The sequence below is a fragment of the Polypterus senegalus genome, chromosome 10, assembly GCF_016835505.1.
Source record: "Polypterus senegalus isolate Bchr_013 chromosome 10, ASM1683550v1, whole genome shotgun sequence".
Taxonomy (NCBI): Eukaryota; Metazoa; Chordata; class Cladistia; order Polypteriformes; family Polypteridae; genus Polypterus; species Polypterus senegalus.
Window position 1 is genome coordinate 174,283,485 of NC_053163.1, and position 16,832 is coordinate 174,300,316.

The following is a 16,832-nucleotide window of genomic DNA, read 5'->3' on the forward strand; positions in this document are numbered from 1 at the left end:
TTGTTTTAAAATCATCACCAGCAGTGTTATCATTTAACATTTTAAAACTTAGTATACTTTCTCTGTGATGTAATTTCTTATTTTAAGCATTTTGAACATTTAAGCGTGTAGTAGGTTAAAATTTATAAACAGAAATAGCTCTGACATTTTCTTCATTGGATAAAAGCTTTTTAAGGTCATATACTGCCCTCTCTTTGAAAAGTGGACCTATTTTGCATATCTAAATCCTGCTAATTGATGTAGCGTTGGCATATTCTATTGGTTGTCCAATTTATTTGACCACTTTATCAACACCAGATGCAAATGTAACAATTTACCTGGCTCATTTGTATGAAATAGAAAAAAAAAAATCTTTAATTTTTAAAGTAATTTTAGAAGGTTACTTGTTTTTGAACATGAAGGCTAAAATCTCATATGTTAATTAATACATTTCAAATGACCTTTCATGTATAATCAGAATCTGGTTTTAAGTTCTATCAAATGATCCTTAAATGCCCCAGATAAATTTTTTGTATGTTTTAAATTATTGAAAAATGTTCGACAGTTGCATTGAACCTTTTTCCTTTAACAGAATACTTTCACTACTACTTGGACAAGGATTAAAGACAAAGAATAGCAAATACTGTGATAAAACACTATGAATTAATTGTTATATACTGCTAATTATGAAATGCTTTATCATCTGGTCAGATTAATGCATATTGAGATGTAGATGAATATTTAACAAGAATATTTAATCTGTGGAATTTAAATCCACTTAAGCAAAATCTTCCAAAAACATGCATATAACTTTTGAAAACCTTTCTAGATTGTGGACACTAATTCCAAGATTTTCTGCTCCTTATCTAAACCCTATACAGAGATCCTATGTGTGTAATTTTATTTTAGATTATTACATTTTGCCCTGGTAAGCTTGTAAATATTTGTCATCGGCTGTCATTTATACTGGATGTGCAATTTCCACACACTATTTTCCCTTTTTTGAATCAAGTATCCTTCTTTTTAAACCGTTCAATTACTTTAGGCACTTTCTATCTATATTTTGTTAATTTTAATATGTACCATATTCTTTGGCATGTTGGCGATCATAAACCTTGTACATATGCATGCCTCCTTGTTCTTTTTAGTTCACTTGTTAGTTCCGGGTTTGAATTTCATTTCTACTACCGAATTAAGATCACCATCTGGAGTTGAGATTTTGCTAAGCCAGCACTTGTTCTATTTCAATTTTTTGTGGCAGGTTTATTTTGTAGTTGAATGCTATGTTTTTTTTTTCTTTACCATTTGCATGTGCATCGGTAATCAGTCTTTTGCATAATTTTATTTTGCACATATTCCTAATGTAGCTTTGGCTGCTTAACTGCAGGCTGTGGGTACTTGGTGGTAAAGTTTCTGCTTTTTTGGCATAAAATTGTGGTGGCTGGGTAAAGCTTTGCAACTGACTCCAGTTCTTCTTTCTCTTTATTTCTTCCACCGGTCCTGTGTAGACGAATGGTTTTCTAAAGGTGAGTGATTTATAAAGTACAGGCCAGTCTTATGGCCAGTCATTCATTTCTAAATCACCATATAGCTTTAAGGCTGGCAAAAAGAGCACCTTATTCAGTTGTATTCATCAACTTCTCCTTTACTTAAATGTTTTTTTGGTTACTTCTACAGGAAAGAAAGAACCTGATGATTATAGTGCAGAAGTTATTGAGTTTCCAAAACGAACAACACCTCCTAAAGGCAAGTGAAGCTCCTGAAAACTTTTTTTTTTTTTTACTTTTTGCTAGGATTAAAATTTCATTTAATGTTAGCTGTTGTATTTAACTCGTTTCTCTGTTGCAGGTTATGAGTTACTATACCAACCTGAAGTGGTGCGTGTTTACACATCCTTACTAAGAGAAAGTAAAAACCCAGTGGTGCTGGAGGCAGCAGCTGGTGCAATTCAGAATTTATGTGCTGGCCGATGGACTGTGAGTTTTCTCTCATATATAACTGCAATATTAGAACATTGACTTGGTGATGTTTAACATGCTAATTCTGTTATATCCCTTAAAGGAAAAATGCAATGCTGAATATATACTTCAGGAAGGCGTGTATTAAGAAGGTCATACAAAGACATGTCTACTCTCAAACCTCTCCCACAAAGTTACCACTACTTACATTTCTAGTAGAGTAGCTGGTGGTAATGTGTTAAAGTCTCTTTATGGGGCCCTTTAGTTCTTTCTAATCATAATAAATAAGCAGTGATTTCATACATTCAGCTTTGCAATAAAAAGACAATCCTTGCTAATAATGCCAGTGCATTATTTTGTTGTGGGGTCTAGTGCTATATTTGCATTGCCAAATTCTGATCTACATGTGGTGGTCCACTCTTTCAGCATCCCTTTCAAAACATATGAAAGGTTGCAAGTTTGATACTCATGATAATGACATTTCAGTGTCTATTCTACACTACAATTTAAAGCTTAGAAGCAATAGTTCTGTTTTATTTCAAACCAAATTAAGATGTATCTAGATATGTAAGCTTCTGATAACAATACTGTACATTCAAGATATGTTTAATGCTTATATGCACACACCAGACTTAAAGCTGTTAAGAGAATATGGAGGAGGAGTTGTATAGGTTTGAATGTAGTCATGAAACATTAAATGTACTTTCAAGAAAGTAAACTTAGTGGCACATAAGAATAGTAAAGAAACTTAATGAAAGTACTGTAGCATTATGTCGTTTGTAAATATTGTTACTAAGTCAAAGGAATCTTTGTATATTTCCTAATGCTAAATGTTTTCAGTATGTTACATGGGAATCTTTAATAGTAACATCTTGTATGTTTCATTTTTCTTTTACACACTGTGTGTTAATATCCAAGCACAAATAATATAATTTTAATACTGTAACAGTTCTTTTTATAAAGTTAAGCATTGTCATCTCCAGGTCTTGCAACATCCAAGGTGTTCTTTTGTAATGGGTGTTAAATCTTGAATTTTATGAAGTTTAGCTCTAGTATAGAAATATTTATCAAATATACATTCATGCAATATGTAAAGTAGTATTTTTAGTTGCATTTTTATGAAAGTCCTATTTTGTTTGTCAAGGTTTTTAGAGTGTAGCTTAATATAGATTGTTACAGCTGCCTTTTTTTATATATACACACAACTGCTGCAATCTTGTTACTTCTGTCCTTCTAGTATGGGAGATGTATTCGTTCCATGGTTCGACACGAGAAAGGCTTGTCAACTATTTCAGAGCTCCTGGCTCACCAACAAGACAGAGTTGTCAGAGCAATGTCTGGTGCTTTAAGAAACTTAGCAATAGATATGAGGAACAGAGAGCTTACTGGTGAGTGGTAACATGCTTCAGTACCTGCCAATAAGCACTAGTATGTTTCTGTTTGTAAGCATTTGATTCTTTATGTTCACTTTTTATTGTTAATAATAATTATTTAGTCTCAATGAATTAAAATTACTTTGTTTGGAAATTAGCAAGATAATGCTGAAAATTACTTTCCTTCATATAAAGTAATTCCGGTATTTTAAGTAGTGTACTTTTTTTGGTCATGGATGCAAGTGGGGAAATGTATGTAAAATAACTTTAGAACTAATAGAGCTTAATCCATTATTTCAATTCGTATCATAATGCAAAAGTATGATGTTACTAGAAGTATTGCAAATACTGTTTACTGCATTGTATGCTACTTGTATTTCACATGTTGATCATTTCCTAGCTGTTTTAACTAGAATTGGGATGTCTGTAAAATACAGGTCAAATTCCGTTACAACGAATATCGTTGCAATGAAATTTTCATTATACTGAATTAATTTTTTACAGTCCCTACAGTTTCCCCATAAGACAGAATCTATAAAAATCTTACTACAAAATGCATTCCGCTGGCATTTTCATTATAACAAAGTGCCAAAAGACCTTGAAATGCCTGATTGAATCATCCACAGAGCAGTCCATTTTAATGTTAGTTCTGTGGTCACAGCTCAGTTGTGCACAATGATCCCTGAAAAACCTTTCTTCAAACTTTCCTCATACTGTTTCTTGCTGTTTTTGTGGTTTTCAGTGATGCCTTTTGCTTATTGCTCATCAACATTTGACAAACCTCCGTTGGAATTTATCTCATTGTTACCCTCCTATAGAAATGGCAGACACGAAAAAACGACAACAGTTCACATTACAAAAAAAAATTGGAAATTTTTGCGGCTCTCGATTTCAGCAAAAAAAAGGATGTTGCTAGTGAATTCAGAAGTTCGCCATTGACAGTACAAACTTTCTTGAAGAAAAATCTTAGGTTGTGAACCTTAGGCTCAATGCAAACATATGCAAACTGCTGCATTTGAAGATGTCTAAAAAGCAGTTTACATGGTTTAAATGTGCTGCCTTCGTCATGTTTTCACATATAATGGTCGAGTTGAGTTCTTCCTACCCAATTGCACGGCAGTGCTTCAGCCATTGTATTTGTTCATCATTCGCACCCTGAAAGTGTGTTATCGCAAGGAAATGCTGAGAAACATTCTCGTCAGCATACCTTGTAGACAGGCGGAGATGAAAATTAACTTGAAATGATTGCAAACACCTGGCTGCACGTTAAAGAAAGCCATGTCGTGACAAATACAGAATCTCATTACAACAAAATATTTTTAGGTCCTTGGCACTTTGTTGTAACGGAATTGGACCTGTCACATCTTTGAATCCCTACAAAAACCCTATTTTACAATCCAAATTGTTACTACCTACATGCCCCTCCTGTGTAGTTACTAGTTTTCTGGTTGGGTCAAAAAGTAAAATGCTACTTTTAAAGATCTCACACTCTCTCTTTCCATACCAGGCAAGTATGCTATGCCTAATTTAGTGGCTAACTTGCCAGGAGGCCAGCAGCAACCAGTCAAGAATCTGTCTGAAGACACCATAATCTCGGTTTTAAGCACAGTGAATGAAGTGCTTGTGCATAACGTGGAAGCTGCCAAAAAGCTTAAAGAATGTCAAGGGATTGAGAAGCTAGTGCTCATTAACAAAGATGGGTAAGAGGTGGCTGGTATGGGGTAATAAGGTTCAGGTGCATTTTTAAAGGAGTGCTCTTATTAAAATATGTATGTCCCTCTCAGCAACCGATCAGATCGAGAAGTTCGGGCTGCTGGTCAGGTGTTGCAGACAGTTTGGGCATACAAGGAGCTCAGACGTCCACTTGAGAAAGATGGTTGGAAGAAGACTGACTTCATGGTGAATCTTTCCCCAACCCCACGGAAGACTGGAGGCCCAGGGTACGAAGATAGCACTCTACCACTTATTGATAAAAGAAGAGGTAATTTAAAAAATGTCCAACTTTCCTCATAAATGTAGAATTTGATATGAGCTGATTGTTTGCTATATAAACCAAACTCCTGTATTTATTGCATCAAACATGGGTGTTCTTGGTCTGCAAAATGTATTAGGCAGGAAACATTAACACATTCTTTGACTGCTTTTATATAATTTTATTCAAGTTATTCCTTAAAATCTGTTTTGTTTAAAGCAGTGTCTTTTTCCTCAACTCTGTTCACTAGAATATTTTGGTATACTCATAAAACAAGTATTTTCTAAGCAAACCTGCATCTTAATCTAATCAAAATGAGGTTATTTAAAACAATTAAGGGATTGAAAAAAAATTCCCTATTGCTACTTTTAAATCTGTTTTACCTCTGAAAATGGTTTAAGCATCTAAAATTGTCAGCCTTTGCAAAATCACTTTTAGTTGCATTTTTGTAAAGTTAACCAACTAATTAATCGTGCATAACATTAGCATTAAGTAGCATCATTTAGAAGTGTTGCTCAAATGGCCTTGTTTCTTTTAGTATTGAAGTGCTTCTTAGTGGCCTTAAGTGTGTGTGTTTTACTTGAATTTAAAAAAAAAAAAAAAAAAAAATTGGTCAGTGTGTTTGCTCCTGCTATTCTGGATGCTTGGCAAAAGTGACCATACCCTGGACTCACACTCCTCCACTCAGGGCCATGTTCACAATTGCCTGCCTGTCTTCTCTCTGTGGTAGCACCAGCTATGCCATGACCCTTCCCTGTATCCCCCAGGCCTTTTGTTTCTTTTCTGATAGTTTTCTGAGCTCCCTCTCTGTTCTGTCAAAGGTCATCTTTATACCCATGGGCACAGATGCATCAGTTACAAACCCTATAGCTTGAATGTGGAAATTGGCTAAAATCATATGCATCTCCATGTTAGTGCTTGCTCCTCCTTTTCTCCTTCCTAACGCCCTAGGGCTGCATCACCACACTAATGTGCGCACATGTACCGCTGAGCCATTTTTAATCTAAAACCTCCAATTGTCTTGCATCCCTAATGTACTTTATCACACTTTGCTAAAGTGGCTTATACTATTTTTATGTCCACTGACACTTTATGAAGGATTTAAGCTGAAAATGTATAGCTACTGACTTGGTGAACTGCTTATATTAACTTGAGTATAGGTCAAAATGAATTGTCATGTGCTGCTTTTTATCCATGAAACAACTTGCCTATGTAGTGCCATGCAGGATTTTCCCGCTGTGGGGAACCTGAAGTTTCCATTTTTGTTCACTGCCTTTCAGTAATACTGTACTGTCAGTTGTTAATACATAATCTATTTTTAATCTGTGTGCTGTCTACTTAGACTACTTCTGAGAGTAAATTCCTCTTATTGGAGTAGATTCCTGTTAAGTGGTTTTACAAACCTGTCACTTCCACTATATACAGCACATTTTTTAGGCAGGGTGGAGAGTACTTATACAGGGTCTAGGTGGATAACAGTTTCATTTTATGACACATCAAACTGCTCACTAATGATTGTGGTCAAAATCAGCAAAGAAGAATGCCAGGGATAAAGTATTATTTTGGCAAGAACACATTGTGTTAATAGAGATTGCTTGACAGTTTACAATACAGTCTTCATATTTTTGCCACATCTTGAATATCTTGCATTGAAAAAGTCCCAGCATTTCTTTCTAAATTTTAACTTGACTCTGCTTCTCTCCTGTTTGTAGGAGAAAAGGACAAAGACATGATTCCAATGAATGATCTTGGTAATGGTGAGTATCAACTTAATGTCAATAGTCTATTTCAGTGTTTCATGAGTGGACATGTCTGCGATGATTCACCAATTGATTGTGTAGGAACATTAGCAGATTTCGTCCAAGCATGAATTCAGAGCTACATACTCTTTAGTGCACTTTTATGGTGATACTTTGCAATCAAATCTGTAGCCCATAAGCAATGATTTTGATGCCTCTCAGGGGTGCACCAGCAGTCAAACCACATATAATTGAAATAAACAGGTTATAAACGTGTTGAAAAAGGATGTTTTTATTGACACAAGTCACAAAATGACTGCTTCAAGATGGCGGCCTTTCCTGTCAAGAAAAAGCCAGACTGGAATAGTCTGGTCCTATGGACAGAGACCAAAAAGTGACATCAGAGGTAGGGGGGCTATCGATCATCCGGTCTGTAGAGGGAGCAAAAGAAGCATTAGTAAACCACACCTTCTTGTGGATCGGCAAGGAATTGCCACCAGCAGAGCCTTTAAACTTGTCCCCAAGGCACATGTGCGTGACACCCACAATAGCAACCTGTGAGTTGACCAATAAGAAGTGGCATGCTTAAACGTGGAGGGAATGACCAGTGAACTTGTGAGGTGAAAAGGGGCTGTGGCACTAGTTTGAAATGAAAATAATGGGAGACACAAGCATGTGATGGTTTTCAATGTGTTTGGGGAGGTTAGGGGCAATATGCTGGGGGTATATCCAGTATATTGCTGTGGCAGGGTTTTATGCTAAATGTAGTTCCAGTGGTAATGTACAATTGATCAAGTACCACATTGCATGTTACCCTTTGTGACATTCATTAAATCCAAATGTATAACAGAACTGGAAAGAAGAGTTTGATCCAAGCTTAACTTGCATTACCAAGGAGGAATTCCTTCATGTAAAGTGGGTTTGATACATTTCTGCATTTTGGGTAAAGGGTGTGTGCATTTTAAGATTTGTGACAACACCAGAAATTTTGTAGGTGTAAGCCAGGCTGTAGAGCATACTTCATCTTTAAGTCAGTTGCTGGCACTAAACATTTCAGAGGGGACTGTTTGCTGTATTCTTCATCAAGATTTATCCCTTCATTATAAAATGCAAATTGTGCATACATTTTGGAATTCTTTAGCTCCATGACTCAGCTTTTGCGCTTGGTTTAGTGAATTGTTAAATGAAAAGTAGGATATGTTGAACAACGAGGAACGCATTTAGAAGAATGTATTGTTAATAGTAAACTAGTAAAATTCAAGATGACGTAAATAAATGGTATTTTATGACAACTTCATTCCTTATTTGTCACCATGAGTCAGTTGACTAGTTATATGACCAAAATCATATCCTCCTGCGACTTATGTTTATATTGATATACCTTTATTTCTTTCTGCTGAACTAAACCTTTCGACTGAGCATTTACACAGGCAAAGATAAACCTTAATGTTTCTCATTTTGAATAACTATTTTGTTTACAATGCTTGCTTTCCAGTTTTCTCTTCTAATAATTTTCATATAAGAAATTTGCTTTAATGCAAACAAGCTTTTACTGCTTCTTATATGGCCATTGTTGTTTGTCTCCATATGGCTGTGCTATTATTATGGTGGTAATTCTCTTCTTGAGTACCAGATTATTTTTTTTATTTTATTTTTTTTTTAAAGAAGTTTAAGAACTTTTGGTCTGTTTTATAGTCTTATTTTGATTCCTGTTCAGTTATATTTTACATGGATGTTCCTTAACTCCATTCATTCTTGGTTTGACAGTGGTCTTTTTCAGGGCTATGCTGATATACAATTAGCATTTCAGCTTATTTAAATGCATACTAGTGAGTATTGGATTTAGACTTCTAATTAACAGAACACCTTTCTATTCAAGTTAAAGTCAATGGTATCTGGCTAAACTTGAACTTCTTTTGATAAAATTATTTTGACCTTGACAGCTGCTTATCCACCACTGGATGATAGAGAAGGCAAAGATTCCAGGTCCTATGACTTGTCTGATCAGGATATTCTTCTGGTAAGTATCCATTCCTAGCTTACAATGACATTTTATATTGATTTGATTCATTCATGTTCCCCAGTGAACTGGTTTTCTTAAGGCAATAACCACGGCAGCATTGTTAATTTATGTAGAGGACTATTAGGTTAGATTAAGAAGAATGACTTTCTAAAACTGTCTGTCTGGGTTCCTGCCAGTAGGTGTTGGTTTTTGCAGACGATCTTTTTATGTATTGGCTGACTAAATTTATTTTTCTTGCTTTTTTCCTGCCCTCTTCACCATTTCAGAGAAGTCTTTATGGTGGCAGTAAAGGTTCATTGACAATGGCAGACAACTGTGATGGTTAGACTAACCCTACTTAACTCCTGCATGTTGAGCGCGTTGTATGTTACTTTCATCAGTACTGCATTGCACGACTTCACTTTTGTGACATCCAGTTGTGAGAGAGAATCTTACGCATGGAGTTTGAATGTGACCTGCTAAGAATAAATATTTACTGCTGCCTCTTATGCAGTCTGTTATCCTATTTTAAATCAGTAAAGATACCAGTGTATTCAGAAAGTATTCTGACTCCTGAATTTTAAATGGATACATTTGCCTTTTTGTCTGTCCACTACACTTCTCAGTAACCTGTGAAAGTGCAAACATTTTTTCAGAAACGTTTGCAACTTTATATAAAATAATAAAAATCAAGCTGAAATCACTCGTTCATAGAAATATTCTGACATGAAATTCAGTATTACTTAGAAGCCTGTTTGCCAACAATTACAGCTTCAAATCTTGCGTGAATCTCTACAACCTTAGCACATCTGGATTTGGACAGTTTTATCTATCTTAATGGAAGATCATCTCCAGTCTAATGCAGTTTGTGAGGAAGTGTCTGTAAGCTGCCATTTTCGGGTCTCTCTACAAATGTCCTTATGAGGTTTAAGCCTCAACATTGTCATGGGACTGTCAGACTTGTCCCAAAGTCACTCCAGTTTTGTCTGGGCTTTATGCTTTGGGTCAGTGTTGTGCTGAAAGGTGAACCATTGCCTCAATCTGAAGTTGCATGCACTCCGGAACAGGCTTTTTTCAAGCACCTCTGTGTTTGAATGCGTCATTCCTTCCAGCAGTTCTCTCCAATCTCTGTCCCCGCCACTGAGTAGTCCTTCAGTAGCATGATGCTGCCACACCACCATACTTCATTATAGGGGTTGGTATTAGGCAGAGTATGAACAGTGAATGATCTTTGCCCAACATAATGCTTGGCCTTCATTCAGTTTTTATGTCGTCAGACCTGAAAATTTTTCCCTAAGCTGGGAGTCCTTTAAATACTGTTTAGCAAACTCCAAATGGGCTATCGTGCCTTTTACTCGAGTGGCTTATGTCTAGCCAATACCGTAAACGCCTGATTAATGGAGTTTTGCTGAAAAATGGGCGGTGCTTCCGATGTTTCTCCCATCTCGGAGGTCTTCTAAAACTGACCATTGACTTCTTGGTCACCTTCATGACCAAGGTCCATCTTGTCCAGTAACTAAGTTAGGCTGGATGAAAGCTTTTCACCTTGTCATTATAGGTTAAGTGTAGATTGATGGGCATAAATGTTAAATGTGTCCATTTAAAATCAAAGCTACATCAGTCTTCAGAAAGTGAAGGGATCAAAATTCTTTGAATCTAATGTAATGATACGTTTTTTATATCTACATATGATGTATCTTGAATAAACATTTGCAATTAAAATATTGTAAAGATACATCTTAAACACTTGTTTTAAGATCTTTCCTTAATACAGAATACATGTCTTGTCTATACGTGTGCCTATCCAAGACTTGCCAGAAGATAATGAAAGTGATTTGTGCACATCTTGCACATACATTATAACTAGTCAATGTATCCTGCAATGACATCTGTTGAATTTACAAATGGAAGTTCCCCAGATGTGGTGTAAACTGCCCACTCCATGGCATTTATACAAACTGAGTGTCAATATGGTTTTGAAATGTTTCTACATATAAAAATGCAGTATCACAAAAGCTTATAGGCAAAGGTCAACTTGTCATATCCAACTGTTGAGCCTAAGTCAATTATCTGGCAATTTCCCAAAATAACACACTACCTTGTTCACTATTGGTATTTATTCAGTTGACCAAGCACAGTAGTATACAATTGTCATAACTTAACTATTATTGGGTCCTGTTCTGCAACTGATATATTACACTGCATAATATAGGCCCCGACACATTCAGATTTGAAGTGCATTAAGTAATATATTTGAAAGATCCCTTAACTTGAAGCCTATGAAAAAGCATGCATACCTCTCTAGCAGTACCTTGGTGGTTTTGTTTAATGCATGTGAGCTACACACATGTCCAAAGCAGGTTTTCAAAAGAAATGGCATGTCATAAACTTTTGGGAAGGCAACATATAACCGATAAGGTTAGTTTTAAATCGGGTCAGTGTTTCTGCCATAATGGCTCTCTGGTTTACATTGTTAAGCAAGACTAGAAGTCCCCATCTCAAGATGAGCATCATTTATTTCCTCTTTGCACACAAGCAGACCCCTTACAAAATTTTCTGTAACCGGTTTACTAATGCAGTTTCACCTGTAAAGTACGTTTTAAAATGAGATTCCTGTTACAGTTTTTAACCCTCTTAAAATTTGTTTTAGGTAGTGATGTTTAAGCATAGTTTAAATTACTCATATTGCATTTTTGGTGTGCAAGTGCTAAAATTGATTTCTTGGTTATCTAAGAGGCACCAATCTTAAAGTTCTTATCAGTGTATTTGTAATTTCATAGTCAATGTATTTATGACTTCAATATTTGTTTTTCTTTATGGGACTTGTCTCAGGTGTGGAAAGTGATTTTTTTTTTTTCCATTTAAATTATGTAAAGGCAGCATTTCACCCCATATTAAATTAATTTTTGTGAAGCATAAGTGGCAGCAGTAGATAGAAATGGAAGCCGTGGATTTTCACCTTGTCTAAAAAGAGCACATGACTAATCTGGGATGTACATTGTTTCTTCATGAAACTAACTTGTTGCAACTGCTGTGTGTCTTTGTTCTGGAGTGTTTTGTATGTTCAAGTGGAAGTATGTATTCAAGTGAACGAATGTTCATTTTGCCGTAAAAATGCCATTCTTAAATTTTTACTGAAAATATGATTTTAATTCATAAATATTACCTGTTCAACAGACAGCTGAAATTAAGCTGATGCATTAACAACTCTGAGCATATGTTATGCTAATAAATAGTTATTGCAATAGACAATTATAATTAATTGAAAAATGCATGTCCATTATTTATGCACCATACGTTTGAGATGGATGTGAGACTTAACTGTATTCAACAATAAGCACTAGATGGCGTACTTGTCCAAATTTAGGACGTGTTTATAGCACAGAGCATTTCTGTAGATATTCAGTTTAAAAAGATGTTTGTTCCTAAAACAAATGCCATTGATATTAGTAGCTACCATGGAAGATTACTGGTCAGAACAAAACTACTTTCCTTGTAAGTATAACTTTTGTAAAATGCATTTTGTTGCAGCATACCTTCTTCGGAGTTAGACTAGCATTTCTACGGACTCCTAATTACTAAAACGGCATATGCTGATACATTTCAGATGGGGTCAAAGCATTGTGTGCCCTGCAGTCTTAGGATTACTGTTAATTCCTTAATTGTAATTTTCTGAAAGCATTGGTTATCAAGAGAGCATACCCACAATTATATCTGCAGTTTGTCTGAAGTAAACACTACGCACCAACCCTTTTTGTTACTTTTTAATTAGATTTTGATTTAATTGCTTACATATAGCTTTATAAGCGATAATATTGCAAGTATTTGACAATTTTGCCAGTTTAAAAATGTATAGAATGCTGGGAATAAATTAACAAAACAGGTACCTAGGATCCAGTCAGTCAGTAGAATACTTCACTGGAAGTGACAATAAGTTAAAAGCAAGCATTGAGCTTTCCTGTTCTCTCATTCTATAGTAAATTTGCCAAGCATCTTTATGAAGGAGAGGTTTAGTACAACTCTCTAAAATACCATTCCAAAATGGCTTGTGTTGAATACTTTTACAGTAAAAACTAAATATTTTTGTAGCACCCTTCAAAATTGTTATAAAGGTCAACAGTCCATTAACAAAGGAAAGAGTGGAGATATTGAAATTCAAAGTCGAATATAATAAGCGGACCTTAAACTAAAGCACTAAGCCTAAACCAGGGTCTTTTTAAGACAACAATGAGGTATTTTTCTAATACACACAAGCCTTTGTTTCACATGGAGTGAACAATGATGGAAGGAAGCTCCAACAAAAGTGTACTGCTTAATTCAAGTGTAATGTCCATGTCGTGGTGCAGGTGCCTAGAACTGTGTTAAAGATTAGAGGTGTGCCAGCTCTGAAAAAAAATGTGGAAGATTAATAAATCGAACATAGTAACATAGTTTTAGTCCTGTCTGTAACATAGTGAAGTGGATTAAAAGTTGCTTCCATTATTTTGAACTCATTAGCTTGCAACGTATAATGTGGTGACAATGCAAAATTTGAATAACTACAATTAACTGGTATGTTTACAGAGTGTCAGCAGAACAGACTTTGTGATGGTCACAGTTTTTTGCCTCTGCCTTGGAAAGTGTGCTTAATTGTTATACACTGTTCCCTGTTGTAATGGCATTCTTCCCATCTTCATCTCAAGCATTTTCTGATATTAATGTTTCAGTATGTTGTTTTTAAAATGTTTGTGCTCTATTAACAGATGTCCTCAGTGATAAACAATTCCCTATGAAAGGCTGAAAATTCTCGCCCACTACAGGGAAATTAATATTTTCTGTCTAATGTTACTGCTCAAAATGCTGAAACTTGTATGAATTTGGATTCACTTTCGTTAAGGCAGTCAAATATGTACTACTCTTGTCAACTCACGTTGCAGTGTTCCTTTCTTTTCTGTCTTCACAGAGAGAGTAATCTTCTTTGCGTCACGGACAGACTTGTCATTCCAATCTCACTGCCGGCAGAAGAAATATTTAATACTGGGACCATAAGTTTGGAGAAGAAAGCAATTTGCTGTATTTTTATGCAAAAAGTATGGGGGGACCTCTTGTTTTATAATTGCATATGGATCATCAGCTTCAAAAGACTCGACAGTAACCTGTTATTTCTGGATCTGCAATTCCATGCCTGACTGCTAGAGGGAGATATTGGATGAGGACTGAGAATGGGGTTCCAGACTGCTTTTAAATATTTGATTTTTTTTTCTTTCCGAAAGCATAAAAGATATTTTGTATGTATAATATTTCTTTTTATATATTGGAGCTTTCCCCTTTAAGACCCGTTCCTCCCTCTCATGGTGTTCTTTACCAATGCTGCAAGTTCTGAAATAACTGCTAGCTTCATCCTCTTTGCTGTGCCATTGCTGCTGGAGGGAGGAGTGCAGTGTATTTTGACTAACTACTGCTCAGGTGATTCCCATTTGTGTTATTTCAGAAAACCATTACTCGGATGTTTGTTCAGCCCAGTAATATTACTGAAGCATAACTACAGCGGAGGTGTGGCCACTTCATATTTAAAGACATTTTTGTATACCCCAATTTATGTAAGGCAGATTTGCTACAAAGGCATCCTGAATATTTGAAAAACTGAATGCTTTTTATATATGAACAGAAAATGACAGAAGTTTCCTCAGGTTAATGTTTATTCTTTTATTGGTTTGCATGTTCAAAGATTAAAATAAAGTGCAAATTAATCCTAGTGGTTCTGAGAAGCAAATGATCTGCATTGTAGAGGTTGCTTCTTATTTTTTTTTGCACAAGGCTGTCAGTTTCAGAATATTGTTCACTGAAAACCTTTAGTTCTTTGCTGATGGGCATCATATGTTTTAATCACACTGTACACAAACTCAGTGTTAATGTCTTTTAGGTTTATCACCACTCCTGGGATTTAGATAAGGAGCCATTCTTGCAGTAAAGTGTTTTATTTTTCCCTGTAATCACAATCTGTTTATAGAATGTCTTTGCCTTCAAAATATTTTTTAAGTTTGAAATATTACCAATCACTTTTTACATACAGAAAATTTCTTGTTGCACTTTTTAAAACTTTTATTTTCAAGTCTCTAGCTTTTGTTTAAAAAAAAAAAAAAAAAAAAGGCTGTATAATTGTTAAATAGGCTTTAGGTTATTTACATTGACAACCGGTCTCGCCTTTATCCTGTGTTCAGCAGGCATATGTTACAACACCTGGTAATTAGACTCCATATAGGTGGGCTTTTCTAGTTATCACATTTATGAGGGACTTTAGAGTTGTGGAAATCTGAGACTTTCATTCCTTATTTGAAACCAGTACAACTTTTTAGACATGATGGTAAGAGCAGAATACTAAATGTCAAATGTAGAAGCAGAAATGCCACTTTTTTTTTTTTATTTTTAAAACGCATCTTTTTGCAGCCTAGGTAATCTCAATAACTGGATATAGAAGACAATCTTGACCTTTATAAATGCAGTCCAGCTAGAAGAAAGTTGAACAATCAAATTAGAATATCCAGAGTGTTTGAGTGTTTTGCCAAAATAACCGGTAAAATTCTGCTATACCCAATATGTGAAGTGAAAAATGAGCTTGTTTGGCTTTCTCGATGCCCTACTGCTGAAGTGACTGAAAGCAATCATTTGGACTATTTCCAGAGGTAGCTGTGCACTTGGTGTTAGTTGTGGAGGCTGTTGGGCATGAGTGAATAACTTAATTGTACTTGGAGCAGTTTATTGGACACTGAATTCAGACAATGTGTCTGCAGTAATGCTTTTTAAAATATATAGATTTTTCAGATAATATTATTGCAGCATATCCTTGACTTTTTCTTATGGGAGGGTTTTGTCTGAGAAATACACTACATGTTCAATGTTATTTCAGTACCACTAATCTCTTTATTGAAAAATTTTTTCTTGATCCTTGTTTTGTGTTGGTAATCTCATCCACTCTTGTGTGCAAGATGGCGAATGAGTTAATTTCAGTTTTGGCAACTGTGTTTTTATAAATAAAGTTTTCAGAGTGGATTTTAAAGGCTTTTTGTTTTTCTTTCTTTCAGTCCCATGCTATTTCTGTTTATATGTGGGTTCTACTAAAGACATATGTCTGTGTTTATACACTGTGTGCACAATTAGGCAAGTTGTATTTTTGAGGATTAATTTTAATATGGAACAAACACAGTGCTATCAGTCAATCCAAAATGTTAATAAACCTGAAACCTGAATGTTTCACAACGGAAATGTGAGTGTGAACATCATCAGGGGAATACATATGTGCGCACAATTATTAGGCAACTATTAGTGTGCAGATTTATTATGCAACTAAAGGAAAAATGAAAATTTTCCCATCTCACTTGTTTATTTTCATCTGTTATAGTGAGATACTTGAACTCCTCCACTTGGGGCAGGATCTCTTCCCCAACCCTGAGAGGGCACTCCACCCTTTTCCGGCTGAGGACCATGCTCTCGGATTTGGAGGTGCTGATTCTGATCCCAGCCGCTTCACACTCAGCTGCGAACCGATCCAGAGAGAGCTGAAGATCATGGCCTGATGAAGCAAACAGGACATCATCATCTGATCGGTCTGATGCGGGCTCTGCATCGGTCTGTCGTGGTGAAAAAGGAGCTGAGCCGTAAGGCAAAGCTCTCAATTTACCAGTCGATCTACGCTCCTACCCTCACCTATGGTCATGAGCTATGGGTAGTGACTGAAAGAACGAGATCGCGAATACAAGCGGCTGAAATGAGTTTCCTCCGCAGGGTGTCTGGGCTTTCCCTTAAAGATAGGGTGAGGAGCTCAGTCATCCG

General features: G+C 35.8%; 1 protein-coding gene across 9 annotated transcripts in view; it reads left to right on the forward strand.

The window, feature by feature from the left end:
• The window catches only part of ctnnd1 (catenin (cadherin-associated protein), delta 1), an 81,864-nt gene extending 65,805 nt beyond the window's left edge, over positions 1-16,059 (forward strand). For 8 of the 9 annotated variants that reach the window (XM_039767617.1, XM_039767625.1, XM_039767618.1 and 5 more), the window contains 9 exons: positions 1,488-1,505; positions 1,657-1,725; positions 1,828-1,955; positions 3,175-3,325; positions 4,818-5,010; positions 5,095-5,291; positions 6,995-7,039; positions 8,965-9,041; positions 13,966-16,059. In XM_039767617.1, coding sequence (XP_039623551.1) covers positions 1,488-1,505; positions 1,657-1,725; positions 1,828-1,955; positions 3,175-3,325; positions 4,818-5,010; positions 5,095-5,291; positions 6,995-7,039; positions 8,965-9,041; positions 13,966-13,974 — 887 coding nt within the window. In that variant the 3' untranslated portion in view covers positions 13,975-16,059. The remainder of the gene's footprint in view (positions 1-1,487; positions 1,506-1,656; positions 1,726-1,827; positions 1,956-3,174; positions 3,326-4,817; positions 5,011-5,094; positions 5,292-6,994; positions 7,040-8,964; positions 9,042-13,965) is intronic. The other variant, XM_039767620.1, reaches the window with a different exon arrangement.
• Positions 16,060-16,832: the final 773 nt, after the last annotated feature.